Source organism: Propithecus coquereli, unplaced genomic scaffold (genome assembly GCF_000956105.1).
Source record: "Propithecus coquereli isolate 6110/MARCELLA unplaced genomic scaffold, Pcoq_1.0 Scaffold946, whole genome shotgun sequence".
In the NCBI taxonomy this organism is placed as follows: Eukaryota; Metazoa; Chordata; class Mammalia; order Primates; family Indriidae; genus Propithecus; species Propithecus coquereli.
In genome coordinates this window covers 686,926-706,187 of record NW_012155796.1, presented here as the reverse complement: position 1 = coordinate 706,187, position 19,262 = coordinate 686,926, and the positions used below count along the sequence as shown (strand labels likewise).

At 49.8% G+C, this 19,262-nt stretch overlaps 1 protein-coding gene across 3 annotated transcripts in view; it reads right to left on the bottom strand.

Annotated features, from left to right (window-relative positions):
* PEMT (phosphatidylethanolamine N-methyltransferase) overlaps positions 1 to 19,262 on the bottom strand; it is a 77,829-nt gene that overhangs the window by 10,837 nt on the left and 47,730 nt on the right. For all 3 annotated transcript variants that reach the window (XM_012664996.1, XM_012664997.1, XM_012664995.1), the window contains exon 3: positions 3,385 to 3,500. In XM_012664996.1, coding sequence (XP_012520450.1) covers positions 3,385 to 3,500 — 116 coding nt within the window. The remainder of the gene's footprint in view (positions 1 to 3,384; positions 3,501 to 19,262) is intronic.

Sequence of the window (19,262 nt, the reverse complement as noted above, 5' to 3'; positions counted from 1 at the left end):
ACTTTTTTATGGCTATGCTGACCTGCAAGTGCCCAAACTCCCTCCCATTGCTCTGACTGTCCCCTCTGCAGCAAGCTGTCCCCTCTACACTCTTCCTCTCCCTACTTTGTGCAGCCACTCAGCCACCAGGCTGTCCCGACTACATCCCAGAGCAGCTCCAGCTGAGCACTGGCATGTAGCAGTGACCAGGACACATGGTGCAGGGACAGATGGCCACATGTGGGCTGATATCCTCCAGGGCTGGCCGCTTCAGAACCCCTGGGGAGCTTTTGAAAACACAGACTTCAGGTGGGGGGGACAGGGTTCTCAAGTGAGTTTGGTGTGGCACAGGGCTGCGCCTGCCCCACGGCAACTGGTGCACAGAACAGTGAGGAGGTGTGCTCCCACCCACCTGCCCTCAGCCCGCGGGGAGCACCTCCATGTCCAGGATGGTGCCTGATTGGGGGTCACTACACTGGAGCACACCAGAGCTTCTGAACCCCACAGATACCTGAGGGTCAGGCTCAGTGGACCCAGAGGGAGCCCCGGGGCCACATTTCCAACAAGCCCCTAGCGGTTCTGCTGTGCACTGGAATACAGCTCCTTCAAGTGACTGGTGAGCTGCACTGGAGCCTCCCCGATGCCCCAACAACCTCAGCTATGTCCCCTCCCGCGGCTGCTGTCAGGCGGGAGGAAGGGCTGCAGTCCTGAGGAGCCCACCGCGCCCTGCCTGGGGGCCCTCACTGCACCCCTCACCGCTCATTAGAGGGCAGCAGCCCCGGCTGAGCCTGGCCGTGCTAGGGAGCGGCTGTGGGGAAGGGGTTTGGACAGATGCCCCAGAGCCCATCAGCCCCCGTGCCGGTCCACAGCCAGAGCAGACAGCTCTGTGCTAATTGCCCACTCGGGTCTGGGCGTAGCACCGTGCGCCTCCCGGTAAGGAGCCGGCTCATCCTGCCCGGGGCCTCTCAGACCACCTCTGGGTGCACAGCTGGTGCAGACCAGCTGACAGTGGCCTACTCTCGCGCCCCTTGGGAGATGTCAGCGGCTGCCGAGTCCTGGCCTCACACCTGCCAGGCCAGCTGCTGAATGCTCTCTTGGACACCCCTGGCCATGACCCGGACTTGGGATTCAAACTTGTGCACGTGTTTTCTGCCCACCACCCCGACTTCTGCTGGGCACAGAGAGACTTGTGAACACAGTCCCCAACCCCCCAGAGCTGCGGTCTTACAGGGAGGTAAGAACAACACAGGCAAATCCCTAGGGAAAGAAGGCAGACTAGTATCTACCAGGGGCTGGGGGCAGGGATGGTGGTGGCTGCATCGTGGGTTCAGGGTAACGAAAAAGTGCTGGAACTAGACAGGAGTGGTGGCTGCACAACACTGGGAATGTACTAAATGTCACTGAATTGTAAACCTTAAAATGGTTAAAAGGGCTAATTTTATGTTATGTGTAATTTTACAACATAACATTTGGAGTGATGTCTGGGAAGGGCGGGGGGCGGGGACCTAAGGCTGCAGCAGGAGCTGGTCCTGGGGGGTCCTCTCACCAGCCCCTCCGCAAAGCCCATCTGCCCCCATTGTCCCCAGCCCAGGCTCACAGTGGCTGCGTGGATGGGATGGGACAGGGCTGAGGAGGGGGCCAGGCAAGGGGAGGGGGGGAGGAGAGGACACATGCCAGTGCACAGGGGCACAACGGCTGCCTTTTCATCCAAAGGGTAAGAAGAGAAAGCCAGTCCTGCGGCTGCCCGTGACCATCCCTTCTCTCCTCCCTAAAATCTCCTAGGGTGTCCAGACCAGAAAGAGAGAAGTCACGGACCTGCTGGCCAGGCAGACACAATGTGGAAAGGTCTGGGGAGTAAGCACAGTCAAGAGCCACCGTCTATGAGAAGCTGGACACATATCACTTCCTCCCAGGAGGCCTCCCAAGGGCCCAGGACCTGCTGGGCTGTGGGGGCCCATCCTCCTGTCTCTGCCACATGCACAGCACTGGGCCAGGCCCTGGAGGAGGAAGGGGACCCTGCTGGGGACCAGGCACCAGGGGCAGGCCCTCTACTCTCTGCCTCCCACTGGCATCTGTGCAGGAGAGGGAGCCGGAGTCAGGCCCGGCAGTCCCGTCCTTACCCACTCCTGCTGCCCCTATCCCCCTGGGCAGCCATGGGGACCTGCTCACACGGGGTCCACTCCCTGCTACCTCCACACCCGCTCTCCCTCAGGTCCCCTCCCCAGCCCTTCTCACCGGCTTGACGCCAGCTCAGCCTTCCCCAGCAAAGCCCCCAGCCCCATCCCAGACTCCCTCTGAGCTCTGGTGTACCTGTGAGGTCTGACCCCCACTTCCCCAGCAGGCACATGTCTGCTCAGCCCTGGGGCCCTGCACGCGCCACACACCCGCAGAAGCAGTGAGTGAGGATGGGGCGCTACGCCCTCTCCTGATCCACAATGGCTCCTGCTTCCCTCCCACGTCCCTCCGGAGCATGAGTGGGGCAGGGACTGCTGCTGTGGTGATTGTCCAGGCCCAGGGGAGACCCAGCCTGGCTGCCCATGCTGGTGGCCGATGCGTGGCACTGACTGGCATCACTGGGCAGTCACCTCGTGGGCCTGGCTGGCAGGGTCCCAGCACTCTGGAGGGTGGGGGCGATGGAATAGCTGAGCTCAGCCCTCAGCCCATCCTCAGCCTTGCCCTCCTGCAAGGGAGTGTGGGTGCCTGGGGTCTGGGGGCACAGGCTCCCTGTCACCCTGCTGGCCTAGCCCAGGGCCCATCCCAGGTAAGGAGGGACACTCTGCAGTGGCCTGAGAGGAGGCACGGGTGGGGATGAGGGCCACTTCCCTCCGCCATAGATGTCCCACCCACATGAGCCCAGCCTGGGTGGCCCTGGGATCATGACTGCCGCATTCCTCTGGCCTAGATGGAGCAAGTCTCTTCTCCCCAAGCCACTGCGCATTTCCCCACCCTTGCCGGGGTTCTGGGAGCTGTGAAGCTTGGGCAAAGCGTTGCTTCTTGCCAAGGCCCCTCTCTGTATCTGCACAGGGGACTCCTCCCTGCCCAATGGGCCCAGTAGCTGGGCAGCTTGCAAGCCGCACAGGCCCCAAGACCCCAAGGTGGTACCAAGTGCCAAGCCCCAGACCCCCTTGTGGGAAGACTTCACAGCATTCAACCCAGGACCTTGAGACCCTGAGACCCCCATCCAGGCCTGGAGACAATGGGCAGCCCCTTGAAAGGCCAAGAAGCAGAGGCCAGGAGCTGGGAACAGCAGGAGCGGGGAAGGCCGACTGTCTCCTTCACACTGCTCCCTCTTGAGCTCACTGGGACGACTCTGCCAGCAGGACGGGCTGGGCCAAGTGGCCTCTGGGAGCAGAATTCCCTGTGCACCCCGCCCTGTGTCAGGCGGGGAGCGCTGCCTTGGCTTACCAGTATGAGCGGAGGAGGTTCAGGAGCACGATGGAGCCGCCCAGGGCGTAGCAGGCCAGGTGTGGGGAGCCGAAGGCCCTGCTCAGCTTGCGGGTTCTGTGTTCCCATCTTGCAACCTGCATAGCGGGAGGAGAACAGAGCGAGGCGTGAGATGTGTGCTGGGGGAGCAAGCCTCCCTCTGTGTACCCCGGCTCCGAGGCCCCCATTCCAAGGAAGGAGGGTTACAGGGAGCAGCTGCCGCACGCGCAGCCCAGGCACGGTCATGCCTTGGAGCAGTTCCGAGGGATTTCCACACTCCCTTAGTTCAGTCTGGAGAAGGCCCTTCTGGAAGCAACCCTTCAACCAAACACAGCCAGGAGCCCACCAAGAGGCAAAAGGAGACATCTGGCCACCAAGACTTGTCCCTGAGCCGACACACGGGGTCTGACTTCAGGCCCTGCCTCGGAGCTGCAGGGTCCCAGGAGGCCACAGCAGGCAGCGAGAGGCAGGACTGCCAACAGATGCCCCAGAACTGCAGAGGTGTGCAGGAGCGTGCCACCTCACACGCGCGGGAGTGTCCACCCAAGGGGCACCATGAAGAAAGGGAAACCGCTCACCCTCACCCGGAGCTCTGCCTGAGCATTCTCCCGCAGCATAGACTTCCGCACGTGTAACTTTAGCCACAGAACCCTTTTATTTTTTCAAACGAATGACATCAGGAATCTCAACATTCAACTGCTAATGGTGGAGAGAAGGACGCTCTTCCTGGCTCTCTGCTGCCCGCACCATCCGAGCTGCTGCCCGACATGTGGATGAATCATCCGAGGAAGGAGGGAGGGGTAGGGAGGGTGCAAAAAGGCAAACACACAGCCTGGGAGTCACCCGCGCGGCCCTGAGGATGAACACGCATGCGTGTGTGCATCTGTGCACACAGGGGCACTTCTAGGAGGCCGTGGGGCGTGGAGCCACAGATCTCCATCATGGCCCCAACGATGACCCACCTTGCCTTCCCTAATGGACCTGCCTTTCCTGGCAGAGAGATTAACAATGATTTGCCCCAAGGCCACTGACCCTCTGCCAGCCCAGCCCTGTGCCCGGATCTCCTTGGCAGGGGCAGGCACTGGAGCGATGGGTGGGGAGCCTACAGGAAGGAGAGGGTGGGAGGTGGCTCCTTCCACCTAGCTGTTGGCACCCCTGCCCCAGTCTTGCAGAAGCTGTGCAAGCCCCTTGTCCCAGTCTAAACGGGTGGCCTCTGTGGACCCTGTGGAAAGCGCAAAAGTCCTGTCTCAAGAGGAAGGAGGAACAAACCAGGAGGGGAGGAGAGAGGGAGGTGCTGGGAATGAGTGGGGAGCCCAATGCCCAGAGGCCTGCAGTGGGCACCTAGGCCACCATGGGACCCAGGGCCATGCACTTCACACTCCTCAGGGACACTTTGTGGTTTATTTTTTTGACTTTTGAGATAAAACTCAAAGTGATTTTTAGTGGTGCAACCATCACCACTATCTAAGTCCAGAACATTTCCATCACCCCAAAAGAAACCCCAGCCCCATTAGCAGTCACCCCCATTTCCACCCCTCCCCAGTCCTAGGAAATACTAATCCACTTTCTGTCTCTATGGATTTGCTTATTTGGGATATTTCATAGAAACAGAATCATACAACATACAGTCTTTTGTGTCTGGCTCCGTTCACTTTGCATAACACCGTCAGGATTCATCCAGACCACCACACGTACGTGTGCTTCGTTCCTCGTTGTGGCGGAATGTGACTCCATTACGTAGAGACACTGCATGTCCTCTATCCAGTCGGCAGTTGATGGACACTGGGTTTTTCCTACCTTTTGGCTATTATGAACAGCGCTGCTGTGAACGACCTTGCACAGGGTGTCTGTGACACGTGTTTCCATTTCTCTTGGGCACATACCTAGGGGTGGAATTGCTGGGTCACACGGTGACTCTGTTTTTAATTTATTGAAGAACTGCCAAAGTGTTTTCCAGAGTGGATGGGCCACTTCGCATCCCCAAGAGCAACACACGAGGGTTCCAGCTTCTCCACATCCTCCCCAGCATGTGTTCTCCTTCATTTTTCAAAATTACAGCCATTCCAGTGGGTGTCAAGTGGTATCTTGTGGAGGCTTTGGTTTGCATTTCCCTCGTGACGGGTGGTGTTACGCATCTCTCCATGCACTCGTTGGCCATGTGTGGGCCTCTCTGGACAAAGGTTAATACCTATGCAAGTCCTCTGACCGTTTTTATATTTGGGTTTATTGCCTTTATGTTGTTGAGTTGTACACATTCTTTCTTCATATATTCTGACACTAGATGTTTGCCGAATATGACTTGCACATATTTTCTCCTATTCTTTGATTGTCTTTTTACTTTCTTGATAATGTCCTTTAATGCACAAAAGCTTTATATTTTGCTGGGCCACTTCGTTTTGCCTTTTAACATCTAACCCCACTCAACCAACCTTCTTCCAGTGCCTACTGGTGTGTGAGGCATTGTGCCAAGTGCTAGAGGCCCCACAAATGAAGGAGCCACCAGGCCTGCCCCCAGGGAGCTCAGGGTCTGCCAGGATAACCCGTGGAGGTGAGTGTCTGTGCGCCTGTCCCTGCAGCACACAGATGGCCAGCAACCTTGCACTAAATCTGGAGGGTGTCCTGGGCAGTCCGACGTCAGTACAGCTTGTGGGGCCCACAAAGGGCTCCTTCTAGAGGCCCCTGGGAGACCCAGTCACCCTCCAAAGCAGCCAGACCGAGAGGTCAAGAGAGACCCCCTCAGAGTGACTGTCTGCCCATCAGGAAAGACCGGCAAGTGGCCCGAGGTGCCCAAGGCCAGTGGAAATAGCCTGGCATCAAACTTGAACCCCAGACTCGAGTTGCAGGGTGGACGTGAACGTCCAGGCACAGTCTGTGGAGGGAGCTCCAGGGCCAGAGCGGGGTCAGTGGTTGTCCATGAACCCCAGGGACAACCTCCGGACGCCAAGATACTAACAGTAAAAATGACAATAACCATCAATTCAGCATTTTGAATTTCAAAGTGCTTTCACTCGAGCTCACTTAATCCTCTAAACAAGCCTACGGAGTGGGTGACACTAACTGCACTTAGGCCCTCAGAGGCAACTTGCAGGTCACACAGCAGAATGAGGAGCAGCAAAGCCCCCCTCGGGCCCCTGGCCTAGGGCTCTGCTATCCACGGAGGCCCTGCTGGCCACCCACCTAAGGAGCCTCATTGGTTTCCAAAGGAGCTACCTTTGGCACGCCTCGTCCGCTGCATGTGACAGTGAGACCCGGCGCTAGAGCCCATTGACTTTTTTCTCTGAGTTGATGTGATGATGCTTTCAGGACACTGAAGTCTGTTAGAAATGACGTGAGGTGTCATGGCCCCATTCTGTGACCCTCCTGGTAGGCCCACGTCACAGTGAGGGCCCTGGACGCAGAGTCAGAGCCCAGGGGCCGGACACCCTGTGCCCACTTTATCCTCCACATCCTGGGAAGCCAGTTTCTCTCCTGAGACCAGTTTCCCAGTGGTAGGATGAGGATCCGAGGTCAGCAGCACCGAGCTGCTGGCACAGAAAGGAGCGCCACTCGGCAATACCAAGGCCGGTCGTCACAGCGTGCTGGGCACAGGCAGCCGGCACAAAGCGGCACGCGCTGCGTGGTTCCATGCATCCCAGTTATAGGAAGGTCTAGGACAGGCAAAACCAACCTGCGGTGACAGAAATTGGAGCAGAGGTTACCTGCAGCTGGGGGCCGTGGGGCAGGGGAGCCACTAGGCAGGGCACGAGGGGACTTTCGGGGCATGGAGATGTCCTGTCTGGTCCGGGCAGCGGTTACACAGGCGTAGGTCAAGACCAGTCAAACTGGACACTTCAAATGTGTGCATTTTCCTGTACGGACAACGTGCCTCGATAAAGCTGAGTTTAAAAATTGAATCTGGAAACAGATGGGAGCAGCTGCCAATGTCATGGACGCCACAGAACCGCTGGTCCCCTGAGCAGGTGTCGTTCCCTGCTGTAATGAGGTCCCCCGGACGTGTCCGAGGACACACCGCTGTGAAGGACCAGACCCCGGCCAGGGCCCCCACTCCTTCCACCGGCCCGTGTGCGCCATCACAGCACACCACCGGGCGCCGGGAGGGAAGCCCACTCCCAGCCACGCAGACTGGCACAGGGAGGCCCACACAAGCACTCGGGTCCAGGGCTCTGAGGCTGGGCTCCCTCCGCCGGCCCGAGGTGTTCTGGGGACAAAGGGACGTCCTTCCCAGAGGGCCCTGTCAGGACCCCTCCTCGGCCCCCCCACGGCCCCCAGCAGAGCCCGCCACACCTGCCCCTCGGCCTGGGAAAGGGTGAGTGACTAGTGCACTTTCAGAGCAATCCAGTGAAAACAGAAGGCTGCGGGGCCTGAGAGCAGCCTGGGCAGGAAAGAAAGCGAGGAAATAGCAAACGCCAGAATAACTACGCTCGGCCTCCGTTCTGGCTGCCTTTTTTCCCACTCGGCTATTATTTCCAGGCAATCGGTGAATCGGCAGCCAGGGGGATGCCCAGTAACTTCCCTGCCTGCCTGACAGCTCCGCCGTGCCCGCCTCGGGCGCCAGCTGCACCTTTCGCCAAGGAAGGGCCTAGCGTGGGTGCGGGCTGTGGCTGCAGGCCAGCCATTCCGAGCTGCAGGTGAACTGCCCCTGGCTTTTGCTCATCGTCTAGATTTCCAGAATCCCAAAGTGGGATTCACTTGCCCTTCACCCCCCATGCCCAAATTCCCTCTCCCTGGGGTTGCCAGACAAATACAGCCTCCGCCCCACTAAAGTGAAATGCCAGACAAATAAATCATTTTTTTATGTAAGTTGTCCCAAATGAGATCTTTCTTTTTTTAAGAGGCAAGGTCTCCCTATGTTGCCCAGGCCGGTCTCAAAGTCCCGGGCTCAAGCGATCCTCCCGTCTCAGCTTCCCGAGTAGCTGGGGCTACAGGTGTGAGCCACCAAGCCCAGCCGGGACCTCTCTGAATACTAAAACAATCATTTGTTGATCACCTGAAATTCAGCTGTAACCGGGGCCCTGTACTTGCCCCGGCTCAGCCTGGCAGCCTGGCCTCTCTCACCCTGACACAGGTCACCAGCTCAGCTCCGGCACAGGCAGGCCTCGCCCCACAAATGTTGGGTCATTTTCTTTTCTTTTTTATTTTTTTGCAAATCTCTCCCCCATAGGCCGTACCCTAGGGCAGAAGAGACACGACATAGGCCGGTGGAGCGAGAAGAACACAGGGACGGGCAGAGATCCAGGGACACCAATCCAGCCTGGCTGCCACCAGCCGGCCATGGGTGCAGCACTCAACCGCCCCCACTGCAACCAAGTCAGCTGTAAAATACGAAACATAAGATAATCTCCCCGTTACCCGCCCCCAGTGTAGTGGGAGGGTCAGAGCAGGTAGGGCATTGAGAACGCCCGTCTCGCCCTCGGGCCCATGGCTGCGAGCAGGGACTGCGTCTGATTTACTTCTGCATCCCAGGAGGACGGGACCCCGCATGCTAGCCAGGACCCACTTCCAGGTGCTTCTTCCTGGCACCCTCCAGGGCTCTATTCTTGGTGTCCCTGGGGGCTGCACCCTTGGATTCAGACAGAGATCACAACTGGTAGCCCAACATGTGTTTTGTTCAAACTCACAGCATTTAAACAATATTTGATCCAAAATTAAACACTCAAGAGTTTTTCACATAAAAACCCAGGCCTCCAGCCTCCAGTTTGTGTTGATCGGCCTCAATGATGAGTGGCCTGTGGCCCGCAAGGTCACCGCCAGCCGGCTGTGCAGTGAGGGCCAAGAAGCAGGACACCCCCCGGAACTATACCCTTTCCTGGGGACATCCTAGTTGCCTCTCAAATTTCCTGCAGGTCCTTGAGGTGAGGGCCACTGATTGTTTAAACACCCCATCTGAAATGAGATCCAGGCTCCTCCTCATTCGTTAAAGCACGAACTTGAGCACCCACTGTGGTGCCCAGCAGGACAATGCTGCTCAGAGACTCGGGTCCTGGGTCCAGACACCAGCTCCTCTACTTGCTACCTTGGACAGGTTATTCACCCTCTCTCTGCCTCAGTTTCCTGATCTGTCAAATAGAAGTAATAATATACTACCTAACAGAGCTACAGTGGGGATTAAAGGAATCCCTGCAAGCGAGATGCCTGCAGCTCGTGTCTGCAGGGGGCACATTCAGACGGCAGCGCTGTGGTTTGTTTTTCTTTGGTGTGGACAAATGGGTGGGAGGTGAGAGGCATGAGGAAGGCGGTCGGCCTGACAGGCCACTGCAAAGCTGATGAAGAAAGCCTGTTGCGAAGCAGTGTCCCTGGGGAGAGGACAGACAGACCTGTGCCACACTGGGCTCACTCGTGCCTCTTGCCTCCAGAAGCTCCTCCTCTCTGCTCTGCGTCCCTCTGTGGCTAAATTCACCCAGATGCAGTCACAGGGTCGCAGGGTCCCATCTGAATTCCTCAGCCAGGAGTCATATCCCTGCCAGCCAGCCTAGGGCATTCAGCCTGGCTACCTGGGCAGGGGGGCCTGTGAACACCCCAAAACTGCAGCAAAGGGCTAAGTGTTTTGTGTTTGTAAATTTTGCTGGGTGGGAGCCAGTGTTTCCATGAGCTTTTCAAAGGGCCCACAGAGCTGCTGATGGAGCCCCGTCCCTTTTGTTCAGAGGACAGAGGCCACTGAACGGATGGACTGGGGCGCTCTGGGTTTCCTTCTGCCTTCCTGCCTCTGCTCCAAGCTCCTACAGCTGGCCCAGCACCTCCGCCTGCCCGGCTCTCGCCATTCCCGCCCAGGGGAGGTCCTGTATGGCCCTCTCACTCCTCTGACCCCAGCCACACAGTCCCCTGGTGAGCTGTGACCACACCCTAGCGGTTCACAAAACACGGCCTCTGTCTGCGCTCCTGGTGAATCCAGCGCGGGGCTGCCGCTCCAGGAGGAGCTCAGCAAACAGCGGCCGCGTGCGTGATGAGCGACGAACCAGCACCGAGAGCTCCACGGCCTCCTCTGATCGCCTCTCCCTGCAGGGCGTCCACTCACCCTGCAGGGAGGCGAGGTGGGGCCTGTCTAGACGGTCTGTACCAGGGAGCAGGGGCTCTGGAGGGGGCTGGCCTGCTGGGGGGCTGGAGGGAGGGGAGCCATCAAGGGCTGGGGGGACAGGGGCTCCAAGATGAGGGGAGGGGCCCTCAGGCCCCTGGGGTACAGCACGGCTACAAGGGCGCAGCCCTTTCCTCACGTGCAGGATGACGTGCAAGTGACACAGGGGTTGGAGCCAGGGAGGTCCCCAGGGCAGCCTGCCAGTGCTTGGCTCCCGTCTCACCCTCGTCCCAACCTGGCGCCCCCAGAACCACGGGCTCTTACGGGGGTGGGGACCTCGAAGGCTGTCGAGCCCAGCCGGCCCCCAGCCCTTCCCGATGAGAAACTCAGGGCTCCTCCGGCAGCAGGAGGCAGGATCTGGATCCCGCAGGCCTGTCGGAGCTGCCAGGACAGCTGAGGCTGCCAAGGCCACACGCTGCTAAAGCGCAGCATTTGTCTGCCTCTCCAGATACCTCCAGGGGCCCCCCAGGTCTGGATGGCCCAGGCCCAACAGCATGAGGATGGCTCATCGGGTGCATGTTTCCCTCCCACTGTGAGATCAAGGTCAATGTGATACCGTCAAACAGGCTGTGTGCACACAGCCAAGTACTGTCCAAGAGGCACACATCTGGCAGAGCCTGGCCCCCTCTCCCTTCTCACCACAGCCCTGTGTGGTGTTCATGGGAGCTCAGAGAGCCCAGTGCAGGGACCCTGGACCAGCATGCGAGCCCGTGTGTGCCCAGGCCAGCTCTCCCAGGCCACGCCATGCCCTCATCTTCCCCCTCCCTCTCCCTTGCACACACACCAGCCCAGCCAGCCCCGTGACCTCGCTCACACCTGCCCTTCTCCCCAGCGGGCTCCACCCTGCCAGGTGCGTACAGCTCCAGCTCCTAGAAGAGGCCTGCCCCAATCTGGCCAGGGTGCCCTCTCCCACAGCAAAGGCTCAACTGCCCTCTCCCATGATGCAGCCTGCCAGTGCCTCCGACGGTCATTGGTCATTACCTGCTCACCCCCACCAGCTTGTGCAGTGAATTGATCGATGTCCAAGGTACACCCAAGATTTCCCCTGCAGTGCGTCACACTGCACCCCAGCAAGTGGCATGACCTGGCTTCACATCTGAGGGGCCACGGTGCTCACATGCAGCGCTCTAGCCTCGCTACTCTGCTCCCCTTCCCAATGGCTGCACAGAGCAGAAATAAGAGCAGCAGAGCATGAGGAACAGCCCCAACGGGTCCAGCAGATGGTTAAGAATGTGGGCTCTGGGTCCAAATTCTGGTTGCAGTACTAACTATGACATCCTCTAAAGATGGAACCCACCCCAGTGTCCATCTGCAGGGGATGAGCTGGCTGAGTGAATGACTCGGCAGAGAAAGGAAGGGGGAAGATTTCTACCTATCGCCATGCCATAAGCTCCAGGATACGTTGTTATATAAAAAAGCAGGTGCAGGAGAATGTGCACCCAACCTGTTGTGTGAAAAAATGAGAGGGGCGGGGGGACATGCACACACAATGTCTGCTTATATTTCCAAAAAGAAACAATGGATAAACCAAAAGCCAATCAAAATTATTCCCTACAGGTGAGGGAGGGGACAGATGCCAGACATTTGTGAATGTTCTTTGTTTTATAAGGTTGACTATGTTTTGCATAATTAAGAGTAAGAACAAAGGAATTGCTAAAAATCCAAAACCTAAGTAAAGGAAACTAACTGTATATCAAGTTGTTGGTAAAAACGCAGGTAAGAGTTTTTTCAAGTGATTCTAAAACACCATATTTTGATTAATCCTCACTCCTACAACATAGTCTAAGGACAAAAAGAACCAGAAAGAAATTCTAAACTGCATCCAGTAAAACTATTGTTAGTAATAAAATAGTTAACAATATAGATATTGTTATTTTGACTATATTTACATTAATGATGTTAACATATTCAGGAGCTAGGCTTCCCATATAAGAGAAAAGAGATATAAAAATGAAATTAAAAGGTTAAGCAAAAACTTTTGGAATGGAAATATCGGTATGAATTCATGATTTCTTTCTTTTTCTAAAAAATCCATTTTTCCTAGTTCTGTCCACTTAAAGAGGCCTAGAATGATGACCACCTCAGTTGCAATGAACACCCCTAGCATTCCCATTGTGGTCTATAAATACCATTTGCCAACAAAAGTAACCAGAGTGCCTTGGTTAAAGGGCTGATTCCAGTCTAGTACAGGAAACATATAACACACAGCTAATAAATGCAGGAGGAATGAGAGAATTAAAATGTCATCATTTCTCAACTCCTAATGAAATAAGGGACCCAGGCAACACCCACCAGGGACTGAGAGACCATCAGGGAAAGGTCATGAACTTGACAATGGAGGGGCCAGGCTGACCTCGCCAAATCCACTGGTTAATGGTGTGATGCAACAGTAAATATGAGGGCGAACAATAGAAAACTGCCATTTCTGTAGGGCAAATAGTCAAATATTGGCAATTTCATATATTTCAACCAAGCACATGGCACATTCTGTCATGTATTCATATCAAAAAAAGTCAAACCTCTATATCTAACTTTCAGTTTACAGGAAACAAATGGAAATAGAGGGACATATTTTAAAATATCACAAGGATATAGTCACTGAAATCCAGAAAATTCCACTGAACAAATGACTCAGTTTCTTCAATAAATAAATGAAATAGGAGGAAAGGAGTAAAGGGACTTAAAAATCACGTCAGCCAAATGCAATGTGTATGTAACAGAGGGAGCAGCCCAAAAAGGGGTAAAATGTATTACAAACTGTCTCTTTAAAACTGAAAACCATCCCTTTAAAAGCTCTGCATTTCTGCTTATAGATAGGAAAACAGTACTTTCAGATCAAGTCTCCCTTTTCCTCATTTGCCAGCAAATTAATCAATCTCCGTTTCTTTCTCCTCAAACCACTGTCCTCGTTCTTACGATGCGGTCTCGGGGACAAGTGCCAAACTTTTGGTAACAGGTAGACCTTATTTGAATCCTGATATAAACACACCAATTATAAGAAGATATTTTTGGGACAATTGGAAAACTGAACATGGGCTGAGTATTAAATGATATTAAGACATTACTATTTTTTCTACTTCCAGCCAAGATGGATGGAGTTTACACTTTGTGATATTGTGAAATACATATTTGGTCTTCGACCTGTTTCCTGACAATGACTCTTAAAATCCTTGGAATCTCCGAAGTGATGTCTTTTTGTGTGTTAATGACTGGCTGGCGGCTGGCAGCCCCTAGGCAGCTTCAGGATGGGGGCTGGTCACCAGGAAGACCAAGGCAGGATTGGTGGATTGGGACTTCCAGCCCTGCACCCTAGGTTAAATTGATCGCCAATGACTAATGATTTAATCAATCCTGCCTACATAATGAAGCCTCCATAAAAACCCAAAGGACAGGGTTCTGGTAGTTTCTGGATAGCAGAACAGGTAGAGGTTGCTGGAGGGTGTTGCACCCTGGGTGGTCTTGGAAGCTCTGCACTGCTTCCCGATACCTCACCCTATGCATCTGTTCATCTGTATCCTTTGTAATAGCCTTTATAATAAAGTGGTAAACATATTTCCCTGACTTCTGTGAGCCGCTCTACCAAATTAATCAAATCCAAAGATGGCGTCATGGGAACTCCAACTTGAAGCTGGTTGGTCAGAAATTCTAGAGGCCCAAACTTGAGAGGGGTGGGAAGTGGGGGATGTCTTACAGGACTGAACCCTCAACCTGTGGGATCTGATACCCCCTCCGGGTAGACAGTGTCAGAGTTGCAGAACTGATTGCTTACTTGGTGGTGGGGAGAAGCCTCTCCCAGCACACATTGGGGCACAGAAGTCTTTTGTGTTGATTGTTGTTGCGTGAGAGAACAGAAAAAGCACCTTGAGTTTGTGTGTCAGGTTGTTTGTACATTCACCGTCTCACTTGAAGCAATCAAAAAACAGACATATATATAAAACAATGGCTTTCAAGACACTGTACCTAAAGGAATGAAGGACATGATTTTAACCTAACCATATCAATAATCATATTAACTGTTAATGGCCCAAACACCCAATTAAAAGAGAGAGATTGTTAGGTTAAATAAAAAAGTATGAGCTAAGAAGAAATACACTTAGAAAACACAAATAGGTTAAAAGTAAAAGGATGTCAGAACACACAACCATGCTGACACTAAAGAAAGCAGGCGTGGTAATATTAATGTAAGACAAAGTAGATTTCAGAGAAAAAATTATTACCAGGAATAAATAAAATTTTTTTCATAATGATAAAATGATCAATTAACCAAAAGGATATAATAATCCTAAAAAAATATTCATGTACCCAATACCAGAACTCTGAAGTATCAGTAAAAACTGATAAAACTATAAGAAGAAGTAGAAAAAACTTCAATTATAGTCATAGATATCAATACCCTTCTCTCAATAATTGAAAGAACAGGTAGAAAAATAGAGGGATACAGAAGATTCAAATATTATCAACCAATCTGGCATATTGACATTTATAAAATACTTCCCCAACAAGAGCAGAAAACACATTAGTTTCAAGTGCACACATGACATTTACCAACATAGACCATATTCTGGGCCATGAAACAAATTACAATAAATTCAAAAGAATCCAAATTACACAAAATATGCTCTCTGACCACAATGGAATTAATTAGAAATATTAATAACAGAAATATCTCTGAATAAAATCCCCAAATAATAGGAAACTAAGCAACACATTTCTAAATAACCAACTCATGGGAAAAATAAGAAATCAAAGGGAAATTAAAAGGATTTTGAATTGAATGGAAATGAAAACATATCGAAATTGGTGGGATACTGCTAAAGTAGTCCTTAGGGGAGATATAGAGCACTAAACATTTATATTAAAAAAAGAAGAAAGGTCTCAAATCAATGGTCTCAGCTTCCCCTTAAGAAACTAGATAAAGAAGAGCAAATGAAACCCAAGTAAGCAGAAGAAAAGAAAATTTGGAGTGAAAATCAATGAAACAGAAAAACAATAGAGAAAAAAAATCAATGAGACCAAGAACTGGTTCTTTAAGAAGATGAATAAAATTGATAAACCTTTATCCAGACTGATCAAGAAAAAAAGAGAAAAGACACAAATTCTCAATATCAAGAATGAAAGAGATGATATCACTATGGAGCATGCAGATGTTAAAAGAATATTATAAGATAAGATTATAAGATAACAGAATATTATAAAAAAACTTCATGCCAATTTGCTGAATTCTACCAGATATTTAAAGAAGAAATAATACCGATTATGTACAAATTCTTCTAAAAAATTGAAAAAGAGGGAACACTTTCCAGCTCATTCAATGAGGCCAGCATTACTTGGTATCAAAATCAAAGATATTACAAGCAAAGAAAACTATAGACAAATAGCCCCTATGAACATAGATGTAAAAAGTCTAGACAAAATTTTAGCAAATTAGCAAATGCTATCCAACAATGCCGTTAAAAGTCCAGCATAGTGGCTCATGTCTGTAATCCTAGCACTTTGGGAGGCTGAGGCAGGAGGATCGCTTGAAGGCAGGAGGATCGCTTGAAGCCAGGAGTTCAAGACCAGCCTGGGTCACATAACAAGACCCCATTCTCTACAAAAAGTAAAAAAATTAGTGGGATGTGGTGGTGCCCACCTGTAGTGCCAGGTACTCAGGAGGCTGAGGCAGGAGGACCACTTGAGCCCAGGAGTTTGAGGTTGCAGTAAGTTATGATGACACCACTGCACTATAGCCTGGGCAACAGAGTGAGACCTTGTCTCAAAAAATAAAAGTTAAAAGGATAATACATCATGACCAAGGGTTTATCTCTGGAATGAAAGCTTAGTTTAACATTCAAAAAGCAATCTATGTAATTCACTGTATAAACAAATGAATTAAGAAAAATATTATGATAATCATAATAGACATAAAAGAGCACTTAACAAAATTCAGTGTACATTTCTGATAAAAATTCTTAGCACACTAAGAATACAAGAAAATTTCCTCATCTTAATAAAGAGCATCTGTGAAAAACCTGCAGCATCACACTTAAGGGTCCAAGACTGAATGTCTGCACTCTAAGATCAGGGAAAAGATGTCCAATCACACCTGCACTCAACATTGTGCTGAAGGTTCTACCTAGATCAATAGAGTTAGAAAAAGAAATAAGATTAGAAAGGAAAATGTAAAGCTGGCTTTATTCACAGACAAGAACGAACATCTATGTAGAAGATCAGATGGAACTACAAATATAAGCCAGACCTGCACACCAAACACTGTGAAACACTGCCGAGAGATCTAAATGGAGACATACAGGGCATTCGTCGGTATGAAGACTCAATATTAAGATGTCAGTTCTCCCCCAAATTGATCTACAGACTCAACACAATGCCAGTCAAAATCCCAACAGGCTTTTTGTTACAAATTGAAAACCTGATTCTAAAATCCATATGAAAATGCAAAAGACTTAGAATAGCCAAAACAATTTTGAAATAAAACAACAAAATTGAAGGAACACAACTAGATTCTGAGATGTATTACAAAGCTACACTAACACAGACAGTGTCGTACTGGTGTAAAGACAAATAGATCAGTAGAACTGAACAGAGAGTTCAGAAATAAACCCACATATATAGGGTCAATTGATTTGTGACAAAGTACAAAGGCAATTCAGTGGAGATAGGACAGTCTTTTCAACAAATGGTATTCGAAAATTGGATATCATATGCAAAAAAAAGTGGACTTCGATCCATAACTGAGATCAAATATAAAAAATGAATTCACAATGGATTATAAGTGTAAATATAAAATTAAATCTATATATAAATATATAAATCTAAGTATAAAACCTTCTAAAACTTTTAGGAGAAAACATACTAGAGAATCTTTATGATCTTGCATTATATGCAATGATTTCTTAGGTACAAGATGGAAATCATGATTCATAAAAGAAAAATTAATAAATTGAACTTCATCATACTTAAGCGTCTAAGACAATGCTTCCCCTCAAAGATCAGTGAAAAGGTGTCCACTTTCACACTTGTCCTCAACTCTGTGCTCAATATTCTACCTATTAATAGTTCAATAGAGTGAGAAAAAGAAATAAGATTTTAGAAAGGAAAAAGTTTTTAAAACTTCTTCTCTTCAAAAGATATTATTGATGAAATGAAAGGATCAGCCACAGAATCTGCAAAGCATGCATTTCATAAGGAATTTGTATCCAAAACATACAAAGAACTCTCGAAACTTGATAATAAGATAACAAAAGCCTTCATTTTTTTTAATGAGTAGAAAAACCCACAGCTTACGTCATACTTAATGGTGAAATATTGAATACTTTCCCCTCTAAGCTCAGGAACAAGACAAGGAAAGGATGTTCACTCTTGCCACTGCTATTCAACTTTGCACTGGAGGTTCTAGCCAAGGCAATCAGGCAAGAAAATGAAATAAAGGCATCCAGGTTGAAAAGAAAGATGTAAAACTAACTCTATCCACAGATAATATAAACTTGTATATAAAAAATCCACAGGAATACACTAAAAAAACTACTAGAATTAATAAATTGAGCAAGGTTGCAAGATACAAGATCAATATACAAAAAACAATTGTATTTCTATACACTTGGAATAAACAATCTAAAAGTGGAAATCAAGAAAACAAGTCTATTTACAATAGCATGAAAAATAGTAAAATACTTAGGAAAAAATACAACAAAAGTGCAAAACTTACTCTGATGACTCTAAAACACTGTTTGAAAAAATAAAAGATCCAAATAAATGAACAGACATCCCATGTTCATTGATCATAGACTTAAGATAGCAATATTTGGGGGAGGGGAAGGGGGAAAAAAAGATAGCAATACTTCCCAAACTGATCTACAGACTCAATGCAGCCACAATCAGAATCTCAGCTGGCTTCTTTGTAGAAATTGACAAGCTTATCCTAGCATTTATTTAGAAATTCAAGTATCTCAAAATAGCAAAAACAATCTTTTAAAAATACAAGTTGGAAGATTCACATTTCCTGATTTCACTCACTACAAAGCAAAAGTAATCAAGCCAGTATGGTACTGTCATAAGGATAGACATACAGACCCATGGAATAGCATAGAGAGCCAAGACCCTCATATACTGATTCTCAACAAGGCTGCCAAAACAAATGAATAGGGAAAAAATAGCCTTTCCAACAAAGAGCGCTGGGACAGCTAGATATCCCCATGCAGAAGAATGAAGTTAGATCCTTATCTCACATTATGTATAAAAATTAACCCAATATGGATCAAAGTTCTAAATGTAAGAGTTAAAACTATAAGACTTAGAAGAAAACGTAGGTGTAAATCTTCAGGACCTTGGATTTAGCAATGATTTCTCAAATATGATGCCAAAGCACAAGCAACAAAAGAAGAACAATAAATAATTTGGCTTCATCAAAAATTTAAACTTTTGTGCTTCAAAGGATACTATCATGAAAATACAAAGACAACCCACAGAATGGGAGAACATATGTATAAATTATGTGTCTGATAAGGGACTTGTGTCTAGAATATAGAAAGGACTCTTACAACTCAATGATAAAAAGACAAATACACACTCATCAGAATGGCTAAAAGTAACAAGACTGACCGATCTACCAAGGGCTGGAGAGAAGTAGAGCAACTGGAACTCTCTCTCCCTTCTGTTCAGAATGCAGAATGGTGCAATCATTTCCAAAAGCAGTTTGGCAGTTTCTGAAAGTGTTAAACACCCATCTATCAAATGACTCCACTATTCCACTCCTACAATTTACTCAAGAGAGACTAAAGTAGTTGGCCATGCA